Raw genomic sequence first — 25,477 nt, 5'->3', positions numbered from 1 at the left:
CGCGGACTTTGTTTCTGCGAGCCCAGCACCCGAATGGCAACGCGTCGGCCACCTCTGTCGGCCCAAAATTCGTCCAGGTCGACAGGATCAATCGCAATGATAATGCGATGCGGACAGAAGGAACGGCAACAAAAGCACCGTGCATTTTGGAAAGCACAATAGCATGTGCGAAGATGGGGCCAATTAGCCTCCGAAAGGCATGCGGATCATGTTGGATATACTGGTGATGAACTTAACGCCGCTTCAGCACAGCCATCATCTAACTAGCATGCGTGATCTCGCATTCGTGCGTGATCAAGCATTCTGCGACAACTTGTGGCGCATTAGCACATCGGCCAGCAGCGAATTTTCGTCACAGCTATAGTGTGTCACACTACTTGTCTAGGACATTAGGTCTATTAGGCCTAATTTGTGCGGAATTGGCACTTCTTCGTCAGGCGTTGGGGATTACAGTTCCTGTTTGGCGCCGAATCCACGCAGATCGATTCACATCAGCCGCAGAACACTGGGAAAGCCAACAAACCGCGTCACAAACGAAAGCGAGTGTACGGCATGGCCACAAAGTTGCTCACGGCCACTATCTTTGAGACACACTGTACTGCGGGCCCATTGCCATTCGTAGGTGCACATTGGTCTATTTTTGTTGCTTTGAACAACCTGTCACAAGACTAGCTTTGGAATAATACGGTGGGCATGATAGTGTCATGTAACTAGTGCACTGATCACCTGGCTTCATTCATATGCACGGACGGTGGATGGACGAGGAGAGGGGAAGGAGTTGGGAGGGGGGGATCACGCAAACTTTTTGTGACCCTCTTGATTTCAAAATCTTTGGCAGGTGACAAATCACACCGAACCTGACAATCAAAGGGCGTCTGCTCTACCATCAGCGCCGACCATGGTCGGCTCGCACAGCACCAACGATAGCTACACGTGGATCGATGATTGACTCATGTGATGCGCGGTCCGCACTTTTAACTGTCGTGCTATCTGGCCTTACGATTAAACCGCCTGCCATAAAGATTGGAAAGCCCTTCTGTGTTTTCAAAGAAAACTGGAAAGCAAAACTTTTTGTGCAATAAAAGATTGCCATAATACACAGGTTCACTATTAAACTAATAGCCTGATTTGTATTCAGTACAACACACAATCACTAATTCTATGGATTTATACGTAAAAAATCAATTAATGCTATTCAACTGACATTCCATTGACAAAAAATGTTCGAGACCTTTATACTAGAACTGAGCTGTAATGAGTGCTGGTATACTAATTTGGAGTTCCCTTTAATAAAATTAGACCATACAGTATATCGTGATTTTTATGTACCCACACCCGCTGTGGTTGCTTAGTGGCTATGGTGTTGGGCTGCTAAACACGAGGTCGCGGGATCGAATCCTGGCCATGGTGGCCGCATTTCGATGGGGGTGAAATACGAAAACACCTGTGTACTTAGATTTAGGTGCACGTTAAGAACCTCAGGTGGTCCAAATTATTCCGGAGTCCCCCATTACGGCCTGTCTCATAATCAGATCGTGGTTTTGGCATGTAAAACCCCATAATTTAATTTTTTTAATTTTTATGTACCCACATTACTGATGGCTTCCTACATTCTTGTTATGCAATGCCTGGGGACACCCGAGCATGTGCATCACCGTATTTCTTTCCCCAAGATTTGTAAGCGTTAAACTCTGTGATAAGCATTTCTGATGTTCTCTTCTTGATTTGATTCGATATTCAGTTCGAAATCTACTATTCGGTATTTGCATAATAACATAATGCAATTGCCAACCATATGTCTCATTTTAACTCTGTACAATATTTTTTTCTTGCAGACTGATAAGTTTTGTAATAAATAAAGGGTGTCCTTGTTATTGCATTTTAACCTTCTCTAACGCCTATTCTTTTTTTTTTGCTTGTTTTTATGTGCTCTGTATATTTTACGAGATCAATTCCCCCTTACCCAATACTCCACATAGTGAGGATAATGACTATAAACTGCTACTACCACACAGAGTGCTACATTGGGTGGCCTGTGCAGGGCACCGCTGCAAAGGAGTCCGAGGCTGTTGCGGAAATGTCTGCACTCGTAAACTACATTCAGCCGGTGCGGTTTCACTCCTTCGAGCACGCCGAAAGTGAGCCATCTTTCTCATTCTTCTTTCGGGCTGGTTTCTCGGCACAATTGCTGTTCCTTTGTTGCTTATGTGAAGGCCTGACAGATTGCCTCTCTGACAGGTTTCGCGTTCATCATGGCGAAACAGCAGAGATGACCGGATGGTTGAAACAGACAAGACAAAGCGCTGTTTCACCCGTCCCATCGTCTGTGCTGTTTTGCACGCCATGTTGAACGTAAACCAATTAGCGCAGCTCGGAACCTTTGTGCCGGTTTGTTGTGTTGATATGGCAAAAACTGCGATAGCATGGAAGGCATTTGTCAGTTCCCAGTTGCCAGTTCAGTGTTTATTTGTGGTTGCGTCATTTCAAAGATGCTGGCACTTGGTCAGTTTTCCTTGCTGCAGCAATGCCACATTGAATGCTTTTTTGCAACCATGCGTTCATCTGATCCTTCTGCTTGCAACGTAAGGTGGCGTTTGTAACTCCGTAAGCGCAAGGTGGAACAGGCAAGCTACATGTTTCTAAACAAAGGGACACACAGGCAAAAAGAGCAGTCAAGTACACACACTCTGTTTGCCACTTTGAATGACAACCTTTGTAAAAAAAAAAAAGCTTTCAAAAACTTGGCCATGTGTATTAGCCTTTCCTCGTGAGAAAAACCTTTGAAATTGTTTTTTTGCCTGCACCGAATGTGATAGCAGTCACACTTTCGTCACATCATGCTCTGCAAATGCTGGCACCATTTTGATGCAGGCAGTGGGGACTGGGCGACGATGCTGTATTGTGGTGGTGTTTGGAATCTGAAATAACAGGGCCATGGAGCACATTTTAGATTTGAAAGGAATGTGTTGGTCAACCAGTGTGTGTGTGCTATGAAGTTGTCCTGGTGGAGCTTGGCATCCAGTGCATTGTAGTGCCTGCTTATGCTTTGGTAGTGCACAATCGACGTGTGCACTTGGTGGTCAAGGAGTGCTCGTCTTTTGTCAGTTTCTTTGTCCTCTCTTCACTCAGTATGTACAGATATACCAAATAGAATGAGCTAATGTACACACAGTGTGTCCTCACTCTTAAGCTTGTCCTTGGCAAAAATATTTCTGCAATAGTATCCGTTTTAAATGCAATCCTGTAATTAATCCTACAGGTTAGATAAGCGAATCTCACCATTTCAAGCAATCTTGAAATGCTGTGGCATGGGATTCTGATATTGGTATACAAAAGCAAGCTCTGCGAGCTTTCTTTTTCACATTCAGAACACACCTGTTAGAGTAGTTACTAGATTAGGCTTTTTACTGTATTGAGTTACACTTCTGACAGTTTTGGCAATGGGCTAGCTGTGAGGTGTGAGGTATGTCAGATGAACCTCAGTATAACAAAGGTATTTTTGTGTTAGATGTGACTGTTATAATGAGCTTAATAATAATGATAATAATAATAATAATAATAATAATAATAATAATTATTATTATTATTATTATTATTATTATTATTATTATTATTATTATTATTATTATTATTATTATTATTATTATTATTATTATATATTAGTTGTAGTAGTAGTAGTAGTAGTAGTAGTAGTAGTAGTAGTAGTAGTAGTAGTATTAACCTTATTTAACCAACTACAGAACAGAGGGCTTATCAAAGAACTCCAACTACCCCTGTGTGTAAACAAGGTATGATTGAAAGCATGCAAACAAGACAGCTGTTTATGTCTAAATTGCATTCATTTGGCCCCTTCAAAAGAGTTCTTTTGGATTCACTGAAGATCTTTTTGGAATAGCTCATCCATATGTAACTTATGTGAATATACCCAATTCTGCAGAATTAATGTGATTTGCATGTTCTAAGCAGTCCACCAGATGAGATGTGTGATCTTATTGACTCACTATACGCTGACTGAATGCTGCGAGTGTGCTGAAGATTTTTCTTATCAGTTTTCTTTTTAGTTACAACACAACATTGGCTGTCACATTTAACGCTTGCCTTTCAGAACGGGACCGGAGTTACGAGATTTCATCGTTTGTTGAAACCCAAGCCACAAACTTGCTCAAGGAACACCCTGTAGAATTTGTCAAGTATCCTTTTTGACTGGCACAGAGGGGAGTTGGCAATGCATGCAGTACAATGCATTGCAGAATAGATTAAGCTGCTTTCTGTGTGTAATATTAACCTTAACGGTTGAAAAAAAACTAGGCTGAACTGAAACAGATCATGAATACCTGTTTATCGTATCAGAAATTTGTCTTAAATGAAGCGATCGATCTGCAAAACTCTGCTCTTCCTGGTGCAGCAAATCATTTACTGCATAAAACGATAACCTTAGACAGCATTAAAACTAATAGGCAGATGTAAAAAGAGATTTATTGGATTTGCATGATGTAAAGTATCGCTTTACACAACTCTTATGTACAGTATAGACCACTTATAACGTAACCGCTTATAGTGCAGGACCGGATATAGTGCAGTCTTTTCAGACTCCCATTAATTTTCCCATAGCACTCCATGTATACACGTATCAATTATAGTGCAGTTGTGGGAAACGAAATACCGGTTACAGTGCGGCTGCCTGGGAGTACGGAAGTCAGCGGAGACGGTGAACGCTCCCCTCAAACGGGCGCCGAAGGGAAAAGAGAGACTAAGTGGAGGAGAAGGGCACGTGGTGCAAATGAACAGCCAGTGAGGCTTAAACCAGAATCTTGAGTGCGAGTCGTGAAATATCACGGCGAGCATAGCGAGCGAGGGCCACGAAACTGCCAACGCCGGCCAACGCTCGCTTCACAATAACGGCAGTAAACGAAACTTCAGTGAGCGGGCGGCACCGGCACCGCACGGGGAAGGGCGCACGCCGAGACCGTGGAATGTGAGGGAGGAGGGCGGCAGGGAAGCGGATTTCGCCATGGGTGTTCGGTGATTTCGCCTTGGCAACCCTGCCGCTTCGGTGGCTCCCCTCGCCCTCCCTCGTAGCTCCCTCACTTTCGACTGTCACCGTATGCACCCGCCGCCGTGCAGGTGCCGCCACTCCAGACGGCTCGGCGCCAGCTCCCCGAAATTTCGTTTTCTGCCGTTATCGGGAAGCGGGCATTGGCCGTCCTGGGACAGCGCTGTTGCTTCCCTCTGCGCCGTAGCCGCAGCGTGCAAGGTCAACATGTGACTAGAAAGTAGAGGAAGCATAAAGGAGAAAGAAGGGTTCGCTGCCATTTTCTACACGTGGCTACTGTAGCGTGGCTGAGACGTTGGCACGTACACGCATGTTCCGGTGCAACGCAGAATCGGCGACCTTGCCATTTGAGAGAGGGTGAAATTTCCGCCGCATTTTTTTTTTCTTTTTTGTTCGTGCGCGACATTGAGGGGTCTCTCCTAAGCTTTTTTTCTATGGCGGTGCCGGGGCTATGCCGGTCGGAGGCGCCGCCGCTTGATTTGGTTCGAATTAACGAGATTCGACTGTAAATTTAATGCAAACATTCTAGCCGCATTCCTCGACTGTCGTATACGCGTGTGGCGGCTCCGTGCACATGTTTTGCATATGTGCGGGCCTTTAAAATTGTTGCTTTGGTTATAGTGCGGTACCGCTTATAGTGCAGATGTTCGCGACTCCGTCGACTTACGTTATAAGCGGTCTACACTGTAATTGAGTGATTTTTGCTTGCTGTGCATCTCTGCACTGTCGCAAAAGATGACATTTCGCATAGCTTGCTCATAATTTTTTCACTTCCCTCAAGTTGTTGAAAAGTAAACTGCACCAGAAATTTGGGGCATTTTCAGCTGTGTCACATATGAACACTACTGCTGCTTGTGGTTTTCTGGGCTTTTCTTCGTCTTTCTTGGCCTGCAGTGTCACTACAGTGACCTTCTTAAATAATGGTTCTAATGGTTTTAAAACATCATCGGCAATGCTGACGTAGCTCTTCGTGAGGTTTAACGTGTGAAACCTGCTTCTTCCAAATTATGCTGGCCCAAGCCTATTGTTGATACGAGCCAAATGACAGGCACCAGGGGTGGTTCTGAAGTTCGACTTGACTGAAATATCAAATTGTGTTAAGCATATTGCTACTTTTTTTTTTTGCATTGAGTCTATAGGAAGTCAATCAAATGTTCACTGACACATTGTTTATCATATCTGAAAATTTGCTTTAATCAGGTGAACAGGAGTTTACTGAACCAAACATTTTGCACCAATACAACGAAGGCACCAGACTGGAGCAAGCACACAAACGCAGGACACCAAGTGCCCCAGGTTTAATTGTGTACTTGCTGTAGTCTGTTCCTTTTGGTTCTTGCGCAAAAACTTTAGTATGTTCAACCAATTAGCCCACTACAACATTTAAAGGCATCTGCTCGAGATTAGGCAATGGTTTCTATATAAACCAGAATTAAATTGCATTCTAAAGGAACCAAACACACCAGTCAGTTTTGAGAATGTCTTGCTCTCAAATAATGACCAAGAAATGGGAAGGTACTTTGAAACCCATGGCATGATACTAACGTACCAACGCTCTGAGGCTGGTGTTAAAATTAAAAAGTTGAATAGTGCCCTTCATTTCCTGTCCTAATAACCTACATTTTTTTCTTCGTCATAAATATGAATAAAGTCCTGAAAAAAAAAAAAGACGATTCACCAGATTAAGTTAAGTGCTGCCCTTTAAGCCAGCAGAGGCACTTATTGACTCCACCTTGACTGTTCCACTCCAGTTACAACAAGCGCCAACTAAGTAGAATATACCCAAGTGGTACACGTGTCTCCTCCAGTAACTACATGCCTCAAGTGAGTCACGTCTTGTGTGTGATCAACCTGCATGCTAAGAATTGTCGCTCACATCCTCAGCTTCCATGTTGGCTTTTTCTTCTTTTTTTTTCTGCTCCCTTTATTCCAGAGAGTTGATTGTAAGCTGGTCGAATGTGCAATGTTGTTTTGCAATACAAATTGCTTTTCTGTAATTGGTGTGAATTGCTTGTTATTGAGGCAAGGAAATGCTGTTAACATTGACAGTGTTTAAAATGAATTCAGAGAGCATGTTATTTTAGTGGATGACTAATATACCACCTCTTTTACCAAGGGCTATTAGAATTTGTTAGAGACAGTACATCTAAGAATAAGTGGAAGTCTTTTTGCCAGCTCATTATTTCTGGTAGCAGGTGTGGAAATCTTTGTGAGAATGGCATAATTGCTAATTAAAAAAAGCTTATTAATCAATATTTTAATTAATCATATTTAGCCACATGTTCAACTGAAGTCTGTTGGTGCTCAAGGTATTCCCATTACTTGTCATCCATATATGAGACCTGTCTTTATAATATGTGCAGTGGGATGCTTCAATTTCCTTTTACAATATGCTTAGTATGAAACAAACGATTGCAACTCAGAGATGCAGAGTGAGCGCTGACAGCTGTTTATTGTTCTCAATTCCGGTACCAACTCTATCTCTATGGCTGCGTGGGTGGAACGCGCGTTCTTGTGCATGTTTTTCTTCCTTCTAAAGCATCTGTTGCAGCACTATACATGCATACACATTGACACAGCAATGCACCAAAATATTATAACCTTTCAAATATCTCGCAACAAAGAGGAAACATACAATGAGACATGTTAAAAATGAACCAACTAACCCTACCAGCAGTTCAACTCCAGTACATTGTGGGGTCTCACACATGCTTTAATATAAAGCAATTAAACCAAAGCATGTCCGATGAAAATCCCCAAGTTTCAATAATAGGTTCTTGTGGATGTCCGATGAATGTACTGAAAAGGCCCAAGTGTAGGGTTTTGCATGTCCCTGTAACGACCGAATGTACGGTTTTGGCAGCCATCGGACGTTCGACAGACTGCCAATTTTCTTTCGCATAAGCATCCTGTGGACGTCCGTAGTAAATCCGGTGGATTTCTGTGGATCTCCGACGGACATCCATATGTCCAAAACTGACTGACCAGTGGATGTCCACCGGAGTTTCATTGCCCATTGGGTTGGGACAAAGGCACGACAGTACAGTAGTGCAAACAATCAAAAGGGCATTTATTGCACCCTTCATACACCAATGCCTGCCAGCTGAATTACTACGCCGATGGGCGTGCGACAAATCGAGGAAGTCCGACTCACTGCGACTGGATAATGAGCGAATATGTTCGCCCGCATGCTAGACACCAATGTCTAGTCGTTCACGTGTACGGTCATACGAACAGTGGCGAGTTCGAACCATCCGTGTTCGTCCATTCCGGTGTCGTGCTCCTAATCCTTCTCGGGACGTTTCGCATCCGCGCTGCTCGCCGACCCCAAGTCCCTCGTGCGCCTGAGTAACCCCGCCATTAGGTGGCGTTAGCAGCGCAACACTTGCGCCATCTCTCGTAATACACCGCAACCACACCGACTGCCGCCGCCCTAAAGCCACGCGGCGAAGCCGGATTACGGGAGCCATGTGGGGAAAACAACATCAGGGGACGCGTGAGAGTCGCACATCCCCACATCCCCCCCAATCTTAAATCACTACATACTCCGGCGAAAATGTCAACACTGTCTAACATCTACGCGTGCTTCGCGAACTTTATTGTATATTTGGGGTGATACTATGTATACCACAAATGTGTTTTACAGCACATTTCGTGGGTGGATATCAAGGACAAAATGCCAAGTCGAACTAGATTGAAATATTAACGAATTTATTATTCGTAGCGAGAACAGAGATTTTGTAGGCGAGAAAATGACAAAAATTGAAAACACCGCCTGTTGTGGACTAAGGTAACTCTCCTGGGACGTCGCAGGGAGTGCCACAGTCACGCAGCGTTAACGTAAACTCGTCCATTCTAGCGCGTGCAGTTCGAATTGAGGAGCAGCAGTGGGACTGCTGGACGGCAGTGTTCTAGACACACAACAAAGTGGCATTTGGTACGCAGAAAATGATGATAGAATAATCTAGTTCGAATAGATATTTTTCTTTAGTAAACCGACATCTGGGATCTTAGCTAAGTGAGTAAAAGTGTAGCACACAGTCAGGCAGGCTTGGCTGTGCTCGTGTGCCTCATTTCCTGGTTGGTTATTCAACAGGCCCTTTACCACTGAATGGGTTCAAAGAAGACCGTTTTTGAAGTTGCACAGGGCCCTACTTAGATGAAACGCAGGCACTCTGTGGGATCCTAAAGGGTGCACGACTTGAAGAGTTTTTAAAAATTTTCAGCAGTTTCAACAAGGAAGGCTGATGTTCACTGGGAGGCTTGAAGTGAATTCAAACAAGGAGTGCCACTCTTTCAAAGGGGGGACTTGCCTTCATTGGGGCTTCATCATTATTTATTGAACCTTAAAGGCAGGACTGTTGGAGTATTACATAAGGGGGGAGCATACATAAGAAAAAGGAAAGTTGCAACAGTCGTGACTGAAGTAAAAACAATAACATTTAGAAGGGTAAAGAAGGTGTAATGCAATGGCAGTCAAACAAGCAAAGTAATAACCAATGCACTATAAAAAAAAGGTGCGAAACAGCAAAAATAAGTCAAATACATTAAGCATCAATACTCAGAAAGTTTGTTAGTAAAATTTGGTAGGGTTACATTCGATTACTACGTGGTCAGGTAAACGATTCCATTCTGCAATAGCTACCGGCAAGAAAGAGTTATTGAAGGATTTAGTAGAGCTGTGAAGACGTTGAAAACCGGTTGTTTTGAGAGACAGCGTGAAGTACGGTTGGATGGCAAAAGAAGCGTGTAGCATAAATGTGGGAAATTGTAATAGAGCTTTTGAAAGAGGCATGGGCGAGAGATTTTTCAGCGATGTGCTAATTATTGGATGTGGAGGGATGATTTGATGTTTCTAACGCTTAGCCGATAGTCGTACTGAGATGTAATAAACCGGGCTGCGCAGTTTTGGATGGCTTCAAGTAGCTCAACGCTTGATGGGGATTCTACATTGCTGACTTGAATTCCAGTTTAGTGCGGATAAATGCATCAATGCTAGTTGACGGCTCACAGGGGTGATGATGATAGTGACCGTGTTAAACGCTTGTTGAAACATTGGTTCCACAGACATTCCTTGTTTGACCACTGTTATTCAAGATGTCTAATCCCACACAATCAGTTAGCAACCATTTCTATGGCGGTGGGTCTCCTTGGATCCTAGGCTTGCCAAACGATCTCAGAAAGAGAGCTGCAAGCAAATCATATTTTGTAATGGTGTCACAATATTGGGAAGAGTAGCGATGTGGGTGAGTTGGTGTAGGTTCACCCTGGACAATAAGGTACATAAAATGGACTTGTTTGATGTTTCCTGTCTTCACGTCGTCTATTTTACGTTCCCCTTCAGAGACAGTAAATGATGTGTTAAGGAAATCCCTCTAGTTCTTTGCATTGGTGATGCGGACAAAGCCTCGCAACAAATAATGTTTTATTCTTCTTGTGCACCACTTCACTTGTTAATTTAAAAATATCTGGAAACACCTCAAGCATTCAATTAGTGTCAAAAGTTTACGGGGCACCGAATCTGTGACAAAGCAGAATTTTCAGGAAGCCCGAATTGAAAGTTGGTCTAGTCTGTTTGACCGACCCAGTGTCCCATCTAGTCAGAAGCTGCATGCTGAGCAGTTGAGCAGTACTTAGCCTTTTTCACAAAACCTAGGACGTTGACTGTGCATACAGCTCCAGGTATGCTTTGCTAGGAAGCGGCAACACTGCACTGCGGAATGTGGTGTCTCTACTGGAGGCTGGCAATTTGCTTCCGAGTGAATGCCATATGAATGTCAACTGGGCAAGTTTGTAAATATTTAGAGGAATGGAACAGCACCTAACCACAAGGAAAAAGAGAAAGCTAGAAGACACTGCACGCATTGACTGATACGCAATTTTATTTTGTATTAAAATTCTGCAGTTAGATCATGTCCTTAACATGGTCATGTCAGTAAGTAATAAAATGATGATTTGTTTTATACTCATGAAACTTATCATACCAATTACAGAGTCGACAGCTAGCTCTAATATGGTGAAAAAGTGAAAAACCAATATTTTCGTGCTAGTATTGTTTTTGAACATAAATAAATTGTCATTTTATGTTTTTAATTATTATTCTTTTTTGTGCATCTCGCCTCTGTCTGTCTTTGTTTTGTGCTATTCTTCTAAAGCCATGCACCATAAACTGCTTTCATCAAATTATTGTCAGCATACCTAATTTGTCTCGAGAGCAGAAACCCTTAGATGTCTGTACTGATCAGTTACTCTTCAAATTTTGGATAATTTGCCTTACTCATGCCATGATAGATAACATATACATAATACCTTGCATTTTTTAATTTTGTGTTTGACATGTGCTTTTTTAAAAGAACTTGCAGAAAAATTCACGTGAATCCTGAATCACAAGTTCATGTTTGTGCAAGTGCTTTGTCGCATGTGTGCAGTCGTGCTCGCTCTCGTTGTGTTGTTTTCAGTGCTCCTGTGAGGATGACGCCCTTCTGCACTGTTTGTTGCTGACCTGTGCCATGTCTTCTCCTTCCAGGTATTTTGGAATGCAGGCTGCCAACTTATAGCGTTAAACTTTCAATCTCTAGGTTGGTACTTTCTTTACTTCTTTAGGTTATCTTCAAAGACTTTTGAGTAAGCCCACCTCATGCCATGCAGCCATCTGATGCTTCATGGAAACAGGCCAGGCTGGGCATTTTTTTAATGTTCAGTGCTTAACCAAGCGCGGAAGAAAAAACACAACACTGGCACTCACACCTGGCAACTGATATTTTTACATAGCAAACACAAAAATTACTGTAAGTACAGCAGAGTCCAAAATCAATTGCGACACCAATACTATGTCAAAACTGCCCTCTTGCTTACTAGTATGTGTGGGCCTCAAATGTCTCATAGGCGAAGTTGTGAGGGCTCCGTTTGGTCTTGCCTGAATGGGGTCGCTCTTGTCCACCCGTTTTTGCTCACAGTTACAAGAGCAACACTCAGATGACATAGTCCAGCGTAGTATTTTTTTCAAGACACAGTTTGCAGATGTTTGACAGGAAAATGTTGGCCTAGAAAATAAAGGGCAAAGTTTTCCTTCTTTAATTTCATGCCAACACTGCAACACTGGGTGGCCTGATTTCAAGCACCTCGGTTTTGCTTATTCTTGTTGTTCATTGCATAGTGGTGCTGGTGACTTTAACAGCCTTGATGCTCAACAGTCATCGAACTCTTAACAGTTTTTCTGCATGTTATATGTACCCACTTGCGTGTACTTATGGATATTGAATAAATATTCAACTTCCACTTGAGGTAGCATGCATGAGTCTGTTGGGCAGTCGCTTGCCCCTGAGGTCATGTGACGCCTGCTGTTTGATGGGTGTTACACATCTGTGGCCATGAGCCCGGCACTCAAAGGGCAGGCTTATAAATACACACCCAAGACAGCTGTCACGATAGCTCATTCGGCATTCTACGCATTGTGCAGAGTTTGTGGGCGTCGGAAGGTGATTTAATTTTACTTCAGTTTCCCTTTATTAAAAATATAAAGTCTATCGTTACTTTAATCCTCATTTTTAAGTATTTATAGAGTTCAGTATAGGCAATTTCTCTCATACTTTTCCAAGTTTCCTTATTTGTTGCCTTCTCATGGTTGTCATTAATAATGCAGCCCCCTTATTCATTGGCATTACTTCGTGATGGCAGAAGACAATGTGTTGTGCCATCACCACAGTGGTACCAGCTTCCTGGTATCCCTGGTGAATATATTCAGCATGTTTTCATGCTATGGGTAATGTAAAATAGTCTATGAACATGTTAATTCAGATGACCCTGTGGGTCCTAAAGACCCAAATTTTTTGTTGCAAAGCCAGTCCTTAGTATTATTATAGACTTAAATAAGCTTGAGTTCAAAACAATTATTAGTCCATATGCAGTAAGTCACACCTCGACTACATTATGGCTCATTAATCTGTTGTCATTCTACTGAAAGGGTAAATAAATCGGGCTATATTGAGTGAATGGTTCTGTATATAACACACACTGTTTTACCTGAAAGGATTAAAACTAATAAGATATGTTAAAGAATGTATCATTGACGTCAATGTGGGATCCAGATTTTGCATATGTATGTGTGTGTGTTTTCTTTTGGGGGAGGAGAGGTTTGAAAGTATCCGAAAACCTCTAGAAGAAACATGACTTAATTTTGAAGGCTGGGCCTTGGTTCTGTTTCTAAACACAGTGCATTTCATTCATCTAAATCATCCCTTACCATCTTTTACCACAATGTGTTTTACCATAACAAGAAGCTGCTATGATTGGACCTTGTAGGTGGTAACACCATTCACTTCCCCCTGTTACATTTGTCTTACTTTGTTGTTGAAGAAGGTGACATATTTTTTTGTTTCGGTACTGCAGGCCACAAGTTCGTAAAAGTTCCTTTCTTTTAGTTGTTAGTTTATAATGCTTCTCGTGATTAGTCTGTTGGATTAAGGTAATGTTAGGGTAGTACTATAATGGTTGCCCTACACAGATCTAGGAATGCAGCTGAACCTGGGAATTTTCGAGTTCAATGGACGCAGTGGGTACCTGCTCAAGCCAGACTTCATGCGGAGGGCTGATCGCAAGTTCGATCCCTTTACGGAGTCCACAGTTGATGGCATTATTGCCGGCACTGTCTCCATCAGGGTAAGCATACTTTACAAGGCACCCTTTTTTTTTCTCTCGAGATTCAAAAACTGTTTGTTTGATGCAAAACGGACCATACAAGTAATAGTATATATTATGCAGGAGAGGGTCTCAAAATCAAAGATTGCATATAGGAAATACGACGAACAATAGGAAATACGACGAACAATCCAGATAGTAATAAGCATTCAAAAGTATAGATGGTAATTGTGTAGGTAAAAAAACAATGAAAAGTTCACATATAGCTGTACAATTACTCAACGTACAGTTGTACACTGTACAGTTCAATATAAGTACATATATATGGCAAGATTTATTGTTCAAATAATGTTCTAAGACATGATTTAAAAGATGGAAATCACGATGATCATGATTTTAAAGGGTTAGGTAAATTATTTCATTGCTTTGTTGCTATTATGTAGAAGTCATTTAACTATAATTAGTGTGAGCACTCTGGAGAGTAAAGAATCCCTTATTAGCAAATCTTGTTAGATTATTGTTTATTGGTAATTAATGTTTATTGTTGCAAGCACATTTCTTAGCTCTGTGTAAGAAGTCACTAAAATAGAATGTGGATGACACCCCAAAATTTTCCTAGTTTATAACAATGTCTGGTGCTCAACATCGACACATACCTGGATGTTCACCGCCTACTCGAATAAAGTGCTGTGTATTCCTCCTGCTTGTCCACCCAACTGACTAACCACGTACGCTGCTGAGCTTGTTTTGCTGTTGGCTAATATATTCTGAAAGCGCACCTTTGAATGAGGTTTGATGGTAAATTCAGGTTTTCACATGGAGCCTGCAAGAAAACTTATCGACACCGCCAATGGCTGCTGTGTGTCATTTTAAAGTGGGCAGCATGTTTTTATTTCACTGTGTTGTTGCTAGTACATGCTCACTATTGCACTAGCATTGAAAGCTGTTGAAATTAATCCTCTTATTTGATGGCAGTGCAATCTGTTCAGACTGGCATGTCTCTGACTGCAAGCATGATGATGTGGGGTTGGCAGATGGCGTGATGCTTCTTGCCCATACAGTTAGCTGGCAAAACCATGCACACATATGCGCACACACTACGCGAGGCCCTTGGATTTCCGAGAACTAGGTTGTGCAATTGACAAGCAAATGAAGAAAAGAGCCTTTGCATTGTCTATTAGCCTGAAAGCATCGGCTAGTTGATTGTTCATATTCATTTGAAAACAGCACTACAGACAACGGATGCAGGGAAAATAGGAAAGCACAGTGTGTCATTTTTCACGTGCCTCCTTCACTGTAGTTCGTTTTTGTAGCGCTGTTCCCACGTGAGCTTTGCATTGTGTATATGCTGTTAAATTGAACCAAAGGGGAATTTCTTAGAAAGTAATTTATTCTCATGAATTATTTTTCTTACAGGCATCTAATGAACTGCACTAACCCTTCTTCAAATCTGGGAACAAATTTTTTTAGAGTAAGCATCTAAACTGAGCGAATTTCTGGACAAAATGGCAGCAAGGTGTGATAATGCAATTGTGCCTCTGCTGTTGACAAAAAAAAAAAATTATTGTGCGCAAGTCCTGTGGTGCCCCTTATGCTTCCTGGCCAGTGTAGAAATCTCAGGAACTGCTTTGCGCAGATCATCTCTGGACAGTTCCTGACTGACAAGCACGTGGGCACGTATGTGGAAGTGGACATGTTCGGCCTTCCAGCTGACACTGTACGGCGGCGCTTCCGTACGCGCACAGTGCCAGCAAATGGCATCAACCCTGTCTACGATGAAGAACCGTTTGTCTTCAAGAAGGTCGTTCTCCCAGACTTGGCTGTGCTGCGCATTTCGGTGAGTTCCCGCATTGACCTCGCACTTACGACTTGGCTGCCCAATTCCTTACAACACTGGGCTGGGTGTGGTTTCGTTGTCTAATGTACAGTGAAACCTTGATATAACGAATCTCGATTTGATGAAATTTGCAATGTAACCAGCTATTTTCATTTTTCGGTCTTACTTTCATTTGAAACTGTGTATTTTTTTATTTTTTTGCGATATAACGAAGTAATTTTGCGACACGGTTTCGATTTAACAAAGTTTTCGGCCATTTCAAGCGTGTACTTGGAGCCTGTATGGCTAGTAAATCTATCAAAAAACTATAAACATGTTGGTCAAGGCAAAAGTTATTTCAAGCGTCCTGCTGCATGAAATATTTAAGCAGCAAAAACACCGTCAAAGCTCACACACCAGCACATGGTAGGCAGGAAACATTGCTGCACCGTTTGTCCACGCGGCAGCTCGCAGTGCTCGGAGAAACACGGGCTCACAGTTCCTTTTGCACAAGGGGGATGGGGAGGGAGTGAACGTGATCTAGCACGCCCTATGGGGAGGCAAACGCCATTTATCTGCCCTTCTCCCCTTTCACGCATGCGTCTCCTCTTCGCACTTGGGCCACACACCTCTTGGAGATAATCCGTGGCAAGTGCAAAGCTCGAACCGCGATGGTTGGGGCCTTAGCTAGTATTGGGTTCCCACACGTCTAGTGTTGGCCGTTGGTTGGTAATCTGAAGTTTACGAGACACGTTGCGAAGCGTTCGTTTGCATTGTGTCAGCGAGTTCGTGGTCATCGAGCGAGATCCATGAGTGTTTGCCTGAGTGTACGTGACACTGTTAAAACTACGAACCTAACTTCGTGTAGTTGTCTCTCTGCTATCGCCATCAATTAATTTCTGGTGAAACTGACTTTTTTGCTGAGAACAAACATTTGCATCTTTTCACACTTTTATTTTTGATTTGTGGGCTCTAAACGCGGTCAGCCATGGCTTCTAAGATTTACGGCGCCGTAAACCCAACGCAAGCAAGTCTTGGACGCCAAGAGCCACGTCGATCCATTTCTCTTGGCCCGATGTGCACCGCACGTGCTGGCGCTCATAACTACACTATTATGGCTGAACATTCATGATAAATGTTATTTGCGCACCACTTGAAACGAGGAGTATGTGTTGATTACACATGCATATTTTATTATGTTTTTCTTGCTGCATCACATGTATGCATAAAACCACTCAACTTCCTACCATTAAAACCAGTTGAAAGCTTGCGCTTGTGTCTGTTGTTTCTAGTCCTCGTTTCAAGTGGTGCGCAAATAACATTTATCATGAAGTAAATCCACCAGGAATGCTCTGGGAATTTGTGAAGTTGTTTTTACTGCTGAAACTTTAAAACCTGGAATTAAGAAAATTCGCGATTCAGCATAGATTTTTGCTGCAAGTACAAGTTGGTTATATCGAGATGTGACTGTATTAAAATATGCCACATTTACTAAATGCAATACTAAATATGTCACAGTTTAGTCTTACTAACATATATGACTCAGTATTACCTACTGCGTCCCAGCTTTGCTGGCCACATTTTGATGATAGATTGATAAAGTACCCATATGGTCGTACTCTGGGCACGTATTGAAAAAAAACAAAAAAAAAAAACAGGTGGTCAGGTTTAAATTAGAGTTCTTTTCTCACAGCTTAAGTCTTTCTTTGGGATGATAAACCCTATAAATCAATCATTACTGTATAAAAGCTGCACTTGGAACGCCTGTCCCACCGTCAGAAAATATTGTGCCTTTCACTATTTCATCATTTTTACCACCATTCGATCCTTTGTGGTGAATGTTATTGTAACACTTTTTCAAAAAGCCTATGGGAACGTTGAATGAAAGAAATTGCTATGCAATTCGTATCATCCAACGTATTATCCAAACAAATCATATTATCGAACAAAAAAAGAACGTATCATCCCGACAAACGTATCACGCAGAATCGTGTCAACGAGGTTTCATTGCACCCTATGTAATGTCATGCTTATGCTCGTGCACTGCACCATTTGCGAAATGCAAGCACTAAATCAGGTGGATGCTCACCTGTGAAATGTCATGATGCTTGTGGAGACAAGAATGGTGATGGCAGGCATTTCAGGGACCCCTTGTGTCACTCACAGTGTCTGGAGGAAGGAGGAGCTCAGTGGCTCGTACCAAGCAAATCAAGCAAACCATTCAATATAGAGATACTTTAGAGATATTCAGAGATACTTAGAGATATTCATTTAGAGATGCCTATGAGCTGACTATTTATTTGTTTGTTTGTTTGTTTATTTATTTATTTATTTATTTATTTATTTATTTATCTATTTATTTATTTATTCAGTTACCTCACAGGCTCCCAAAGGAATATTGCGTGAGGGGAGGATACAGGGAATTAGCAAAAAAGAAAGGAGTACAAAGAAATTATACATTATTAGCGGGTAATGATGAAAGAAGAAATAAATAACAATATAAATAGCGCGACAAATGAAGCAAAACGACCGTGTGAAATATCAAAAAAGGAGTACCAAGAAATTATACAAATGGTAGCTGGTGAAGAAGAAAGAACAAGTCGCAATACAAAAAAAATATTATACAACTTTGCTAAAGTAATTACTTTGGTGCGCATTAAGGTTAGTTCAACTTAGTTGTTATGAATTACGGAAATAATATGCATAAGCGTGCTTTGATGGATACAGGGTCAAGAATGTCAACTATGTCGTTTGGTAGGTTATTCCAATGCTGAATGCCACGTGGTAACGCAGATGAATTGAAACCATTGGTTCGGCCAAAGATACGTTGGAAACTGAGATGATAATGCAGACGCCGAGATATATGAGATAGACAAGTGAGTGGCAGGGCGGACGAGCACGTGTTATGGACTGTTTTGTGAAACAGACGAAGCAGTGCTATGGTTCTTCGGGATTCAAAAGATAAGAGTTAAAATGACTTAATGCTTGTCACGCTAGAGTCACAGCGATAATCTCTGTCAATGAAGCTGGCGGAGCGCAGTTTTCGACTGACTCGAGAGTTGCGATTAGGTAAGCTTGATGAGGTGACCAGATAGGGGCTGCGAATTCCATTTGTGGCCTTACGAATGTCTGATAGGCGGTTTGTCTGGTGAGGGCAGGAGCATAGCGCAAGTTACGTTTAAGATAATCGAGCGTACGTAAAGCTTTAGCAGTTATTTTTTCGATGTGCACAGACCATGACACGTTAGGTGTAAGGAGAGCGCTGAGGTACTCGTATGAGTTGGTGCGCATAACGGGGTTCCTATCCAGTGAGTAATCGAAGGCGGAAAATGTCTTTTTGCGGGTGAATGTTATTAGTTTGCAATTATCAGTGTTTAGGGTCATTTGCCAAGAAGAGCACCAGTTAGTAATATGGTCAGGATCTCGTTGAAGAGCGACGTGAGCAGAAGGTGAGCAGATTTGACGATAGACCATACAGTCGTCTGCGAACATTGTATGTAGGGTTTTATCATAATCATTGATTATTCCCTTAAAGGCTGGAGTATTACATGAGGGTGGGAGTACATATATAGAACGCAGTAGAATTGGTCAATGATACAAAATATTAAGTGAGGAAAAACACGCGAGAAGTCATTCAATGAATCAAAGCAGTTGAGAAACAACAGGATACACACAGTTAAACAGGGATCTCTAAAGACGTGTTTGAAATAATTATTACACAGCATACACAAAGCGGAGTGAAAAATAATTCAAAAACACTTGCTACAGAAAAGTAAAATTGAAAGACAAAGCATCATTGAACACTTTTCAATTAACTTTTGAAATCAAAAGTGCCAACGTGCCAGCAAGGAAAGAAAATGCGGTGGCTGGGTTGCTGGCTTCTCTTGATGCCAGGGACGTCATTGGTTCACTTTTTCATTGCCATCCACAACTGTTATCGCTCGTGGGTACTCAAAGCAATGCAAGTTACAAAAAATGGTTCAATCAAACACGATGGTAAGGCATCAAGACCAGTTCATCACTCCGTAAATATAAAACAAAATCAAGCTCAATGGCGTACTACTAATTTGACGACGTCACAAGTGAAGTGCATACCACCGAATTTTTCGTTCATGAGCCGAAACAATTGTAAAAATTTCAATTTCAGGGTCTCTTCTAACATATAACACTGAATGGCCTTAAAAGGTCTTGTAGTGGATGTTCTTTGGACAATCAGACATCCTTAAAAAGCCCTGCAAAAGTTGTTTTCAGGATGAACCGGCGAATGTCGTCCTGGGGACGTACCGAGGGCATCATAAAAAACGTGGGGACGTTTGTACCATTTAAGGACGTCCCGAGGACATCGAGTGTTGTCTGGGAAGAACCAAGCCTTGGAGGACCCCTTATGTTACTTTTGTTGTCAAAGAATGCTAACCTCTTTTTAGAGTAAATTGCATTCGGTCTGTTGAGAAGCTTATCTTAATATAAAACTGAATCTTTTCTATGATAAGATTAATGGGTCAAGACTAAATGACGTGAGTTTATTAATAAGTAGTTGGTGAGCAAAGCGATAAAATGCTTTTGAGAAATCGATGTATATGACGTCAATCTGAAATAAAGAAGCTAAGTTAAGATGAAGGTCAGCAGCGAATTCAAAAAGCTGCGTTTCACAGCATCACCCAGGACGAAAGGCATGTTGTTTTGGATAAAAAAAAAGTTTTATGTGAGGTGTTGTGCTATGTGTGAATGTATGATGTACTCTTCAGAAGCTCGCAGGTGATACTACAGTTAGTAAAATGGAACGATCGTTAGAAGGGTCGCATTGACTTCCTGTCTTGAATACTGATACAACCTTCGCAGTTGCCCCTTCCTTTGGAACAGAACCCTCAGAGCTAAACTGCGTAAATATTACCTGTAGGATGCGACTAGAAACGGGATTAGTAGCCTTTAGAATTTCGGCAGGTGTATTGTTTGCTCCGGGAGCACATGATATTTTAAGTTTGTGAATTAGATTAAATATACGAATGGAAGTAACAATGACAGGAGCCATCTGGGTAAATCTCGATCTCGGTACTACAGGCGCACCACCAGTTGGCTTGCGAGTAAAAACTGATGTGACATTACATCTGAGCATTCCTCATGAGTGACCCATCAGGACTGGTTAAAGATATACTACAAGAGCGATTTTTGGGGGTTTACAATATTTCGAAATTTTGGGGGGTTAACATGCACAAGATTTAACATGTCGTTATGAAAAAAAAATTTTTTAGAGTGTCTTCAAAGTTTGTGCAGACATGCAAAATATTGTTTCCATTTATGTGTCAAGGTCAGCATTTTGGCTGAGCGGTAAAGAGGATTTTTTCTTTTTGAAAATATTCTGATCATGTGAGAATACCAGGGCTTATTTGAATCACTTCAAATGCAGACCAGTGGTACATGCTTGTCTGTTAAATTTCGTATTCTTTGTTTGTAGAGTAACTAGTTTTGGTCAACTGATCTAGTCAGAGCAGGCTGGCAAAAATACTTACAAAATTTCTCAAGTTCTGAATTAATGACCAGAATATTAGCGTTTCGGTAGCCACGAATGTATGTTCTGGAGGGCTGGCGCACTCGAGTGATAGGTTGAGTAAGACAATCTTGTTGTCACTAGTTCCAGCAACACAAGACAATGAATGGCCTGGAAACAAAAACGAGGTTGAATGTGTTAATTATTACCGCAAGTTGGTGTTTTAACTGACTGGGTGAAATTGAACGGTTGGATGAGATCAATAAAATGATTAGACTGCTGTGACGCTGCAGTTAAATTGTCCCAGTCAATATCGGGGAGGTTAAAGTCACTGCAGAGAATGTATTCGGCACGAGGAAAGCGGGAAAACAATTCCATAACACAGAGTCAGCTCATCGAGGAAAGAGGGATCGGATTCAGGTGGGCGGTTAATGGCTACTAATATGAGTGTACTCGAGGCAACAGACAGTTTAACGCAAATAATTTCGTGGTTACCATTGAACAGGAGTAGATAAGAAGGCAGGTTAGATTTTGTGAACAGAAAAACACCACCACCTCTGTGCCCTCTCCTGTCGAGCCTGTAAGCTGTAAAAAGCAATTTATCGTGCAAAAGTTAATTGTCAGTTATTTGTGGAGTAAGTCATTAATCGGTTATCACGGCTATGTCAGTGCTGCTATCCTTGAGGAAATCCTCAACAATGTCTTTTTTTTAGGCAGGCAGCTCTGAGCATTTTGTTAGCATGCAATACATGCCGTGATAACGCTGCAGAAGCGGCCAAGCCTATGCACTCTTTCAATAGCGTTGAATTTGAACGGAACGCCAAGCTTCTTCTTGCAAAAAGAAAGTATGTGCGACTTGGACTGAGCCAACGTTTCAGCTTTCGCATCTTCTGTCCCAAAAAACAACAGATTGCATAGGTGGAGGCGGTTCTCGGCGGCCTCACATTTTTTGGTTGGGGCTTTAATTTCTCATGAAAGTTTGGAAATGGCGTTGTTAATCTCAGCAGGAGATGCAGGTTCTCACTCCCTGTTAGCCTCGACAATTTTTTCCAGCGCATCAACACGGCAAGAAAGGCGGCTAACTCAGTTCGGTCAGCACAGTATTTTTGCTCGTTTCCAGACGTGACAGTACACTGGAAATAGACTCACGCGTAGGTCTGGCGTGAAGTTCAATGTCTCCCGACAGCATCACCAGGAGGGAGGTAGCATAGCATTGATACAAAATGCACACACTGGTTGATACAAAAACCAGCACCATGAATCAAGAAGGTGCCGCTACTACAAAAGGTCCACTAAAATGGTAACAGGCGTACAGTAGTCAATAGCGCAACACTCAACCTGTGTTCTAAAGGGCGTATTCGTGACCATGGTCGATGTGGCACTGTGCCCTCAGGGATTTATTGTCGGATTGTGCGGAGCAGATGTGCACTCACAGGCACTACTTTCTCGGTCCGCACACAAGGTTTGCTGGACCTTGCATACAGCACACATACAACTTTCATATGTGTATTAGAGCACTGAATGGGCCGTGATTTTCGGCCTGGGCCCTGCACTTGTATAAGTTTACCTGCCCGAGCCCAGCCTGGGGGCTTAAAGCGAGACCCGGGCCCAGCCCGAGCTCCCCATAATATTTCACCTACTCGATCTGACAGCAAATCAGGCCCGACTGAGGCCCGAACATGCCGCAGAGAGCCAGGCGTTTCAAATGGCAATGATCAATATTTTGTTGGTGCATGCTTCATTGACAAGTACTTTTTTAACCTTCGGTAACTTATTTTACACAAGCGCCTCAGGGTGGAGAAAGACAACCAAACATATAAGCCGCAAGGAGTGCGCACATGCAGATGTGTGTGCGAGTGAAATGTGTGCGTCTGTAGCGGGGCACTGTCACATAAGTGGAAGTATCTGCTGACTCCTCATGCAACACTTGGTTTTTATGACACACAATCCATTATCGGTGTTCACCGAAGTTCGTAAAGATGTAATTGTTTAGTTCTGCCTGAACACAGTGTCACATGCACAGATACATGACACGCATAAAGTTAGTGATCATACAGTTTTGCAGTTGCTCTTGCAGCATGTAGTTCAATAAAACTAGTGCAGTCATAAATGTGGCATGCACGGAAGCAAGCTCTGCTTGTCCATCCTGCGCCACATGACAACGGAGTCGTGATAGGGCCCTGGTAAAAAAAATGTTTCTCTATTAAATCTAACTTGTGAGACTCCACACAGACCTTTCGTTTGTGTAGACTGCGCCAGCTTTCCCAAACATTCCCCACTTTGGAAGCCTGTCATCACTCTTGCGACAATAATTAATAAATAGGATTGTGATATTACATTTATTACTGTGAATAGAAAATAACATTTGGAATATAAAATAATAATGAATGCAGGAAAAGAATAGTGAGATCGATTCTTTCAGTGCGAGGACAAAATGTTAACTGGAACGAGTGGCTGACCCAGTCATTTATGCCCCCTTTCACATATACCAAGTAAAACAATGGTTCCCCCTTCAGGTATTGTCATACTAGCGCCACATGATATCCTATGTTCTCAAAAAAGTTGATGGCCTGGCTCTTGCCCTTCATTTTACTTGGAAAGTGTGCAGTATCAAGGTGGCAACATGGCTTCTATCGCTGGTATTTATGCCAGTGTTTGGTGCTTAGGGAATGGGAGTTCAAATAAAATTCTCGTCTCTCAAATAAGCATCAGTTGCCATCAATTGCTAGCATTCAGTGACCCTGGGCATTTTGTTGAATTCTGCGATAGGGGTGTCTTGTATCTTAAGGTAGACAATACTTTGATTGATGTATTGAGCATGTGGATACAAATACGTCTTGGTGACTCTGCCATGGTACAGGATATCCAAAGAGTAGCTTAACATAGTATACATGTATATTCAATACAAGATGCAGGCATCTTCAATACTGGCCAGCCTTGTCTCCACACATCATTCAATTTCAGTAAGCAATGGTGTTGTCTTTGGCCTACCGTTATCCTCGTTGCCTTCGTCTTTCTTTATTACCGAATGGCATTAAGAGTGAACAGAAATAAAAGGAGAGCCACGGCTGCTGAATGCATTCTCACAGGTGTGCGACGACAGCGGGAAGCTGCTGGGGCACCGCATCCTGCCCGTGGTGGGGCTACGTCCGGGCTACCGGCACATCTCACTGCGCAACGAGTCGGGCCAGCCGTTGCTGCTGCAGACGCTGTTTGTGCACGTCACCGTCAAGGACTACGTGCCTGACGGCCTGTCGGAGCTGGCGGACGCCCTGGCTAACCCCATCAAGTACCAGTCCCGCATCGAGAAGCATGCCACGCAGCTGCGTGCCCTCACCGACGACGACCTGGATGAGGCAAGAGCTGCCTGCACAGTGTTTTTGATTGCTGCAAAAGTAACATTGCTGCTCGAATGTGCTGGTGTTGGCAGCATTGAGCTTTTACTTCATGTGTGGAGTGCTAATTCATCTGAAATAGAAGAGGTGTCAGCCAGCCTCCTCTTTTGCTACGTCGAATCAATAATGCTATTCCTTGAGAACAGAAACCACAAGAGTGCTTTACATTTTCATCAGTATGTTCCTTTTTCTTGTTAAGATAAAGAGCCATGCTTACGCTCGCTAGACACCTTAATCGTGAAACAAATGGTGGTTTTTTATTTTCAAGTGAAAATAAAGCCATAAATTGAAAATTGAAGTGAAAATAAAGAAATAAATTCAAAAATCGTATCATCTGACATATTATCCAACCAAATTGTATTATTGGGAAAAGAAAAAAACGTATCAATTCGAAAGACGTATGACGCAGAATCGTATCGACGAAGTTCCACTGTAGTTGAAAATAATGCCACGTGAGAAATGCCGAGATGAGGTAAACAAAATTTAGCAGCTAACTTTGGTAGGCTACGCATCCACGCTAGTGGCAAACATGCCGTGGCAGCACACTGGCAGGGAATGCCGACTGACTGAGAAGCTGATGGCAAAGCCATGACGAGAGAACACTGGCGGGCACCATGTGGTAAGAACAGGCTGCGTGTTATCACGTTAGCTTAGGGTCTGATGGAAAGAGCGACCGTGATGACTGTCAGCCTGTTCTCACGACTACCTTGCTGCCAGTACCGGCGCAAAGGCACCTCACAGACTCTAGAGAGAAAAAAACCGTAACTGGCTCTCTGCAACAGTTACTTTACACAGTTTGCGGACTTTACTCTGACGTAATAGCAGAGAGCGCAAGTGCAATGCGTAGCCAGGCGCGGCGCACGGGAGAGTCCAAGTGAATAAGGGGCGGCTGGCACTTGGTTGGCGTAGTCGGCCTAGTAGTCGTGCATAGTGTCGAATTCGCGTATCTGTTGGTCGCTTTTGTGCCCATCTTTGGTTTTGCTGCCTGTGATGGGCCCCAAGTCGAGTTATATACCTGCTGTGGGACAGAGAGTTTATTTGCTCATAAAACGGAAGCGCTGATCAGACGGCGATAAACTTTGGCATGCCAA

General features: G+C 42.5%; 2 protein-coding genes across 3 annotated transcripts in view; both read left to right on the top strand.

The window, feature by feature from the left end:
- The window catches only part of LOC119458699 (uncharacterized), a 604,514-nt gene that overhangs the window by 402,841 nt on the left and 176,196 nt on the right, over positions 1–25,477 (top strand). The gene's annotated exons all lie outside the window — the stretch shown is intronic.
- The window catches only part of LOC119459342 (1-phosphatidylinositol 4,5-bisphosphate phosphodiesterase classes I and II-like), a 343,616-nt gene that overhangs the window by 221,964 nt on the left and 96,175 nt on the right, over positions 1–25,477 (top strand). Inside the window, exons 9-15 of the mRNA XM_049671676.1 lie at positions 2,042–2,138; positions 4,106–4,190; positions 6,805–6,877; positions 11,580–11,631; positions 13,557–13,711; positions 15,327–15,527; positions 24,081–24,566. Of these exons, the coding sequence (XP_049527633.1) occupies positions 2,042–2,138; positions 4,106–4,190; positions 6,805–6,877; positions 11,580–11,631; positions 13,557–13,711; positions 15,327–15,527; positions 24,081–24,566 (1,149 nt within the window). The remainder of the gene's footprint in view (positions 1–2,041; positions 2,139–4,105; positions 4,191–6,804; positions 6,878–11,579; positions 11,632–13,556; positions 13,712–15,326; positions 15,528–24,080; positions 24,567–25,477) is intronic.

This window comes from Dermacentor silvarum, chromosome 7, assembly GCF_013339745.2.
Source record: "Dermacentor silvarum isolate Dsil-2018 chromosome 7, BIME_Dsil_1.4, whole genome shotgun sequence".
Classification (NCBI taxonomy): domain Eukaryota; kingdom Metazoa; phylum Arthropoda; class Arachnida; order Ixodida; family Ixodidae; genus Dermacentor; species Dermacentor silvarum.
The sequence above is the reverse complement of the archived record's forward strand: the minus strand, read 5'-3'. Positions and strand labels throughout refer to the sequence as shown.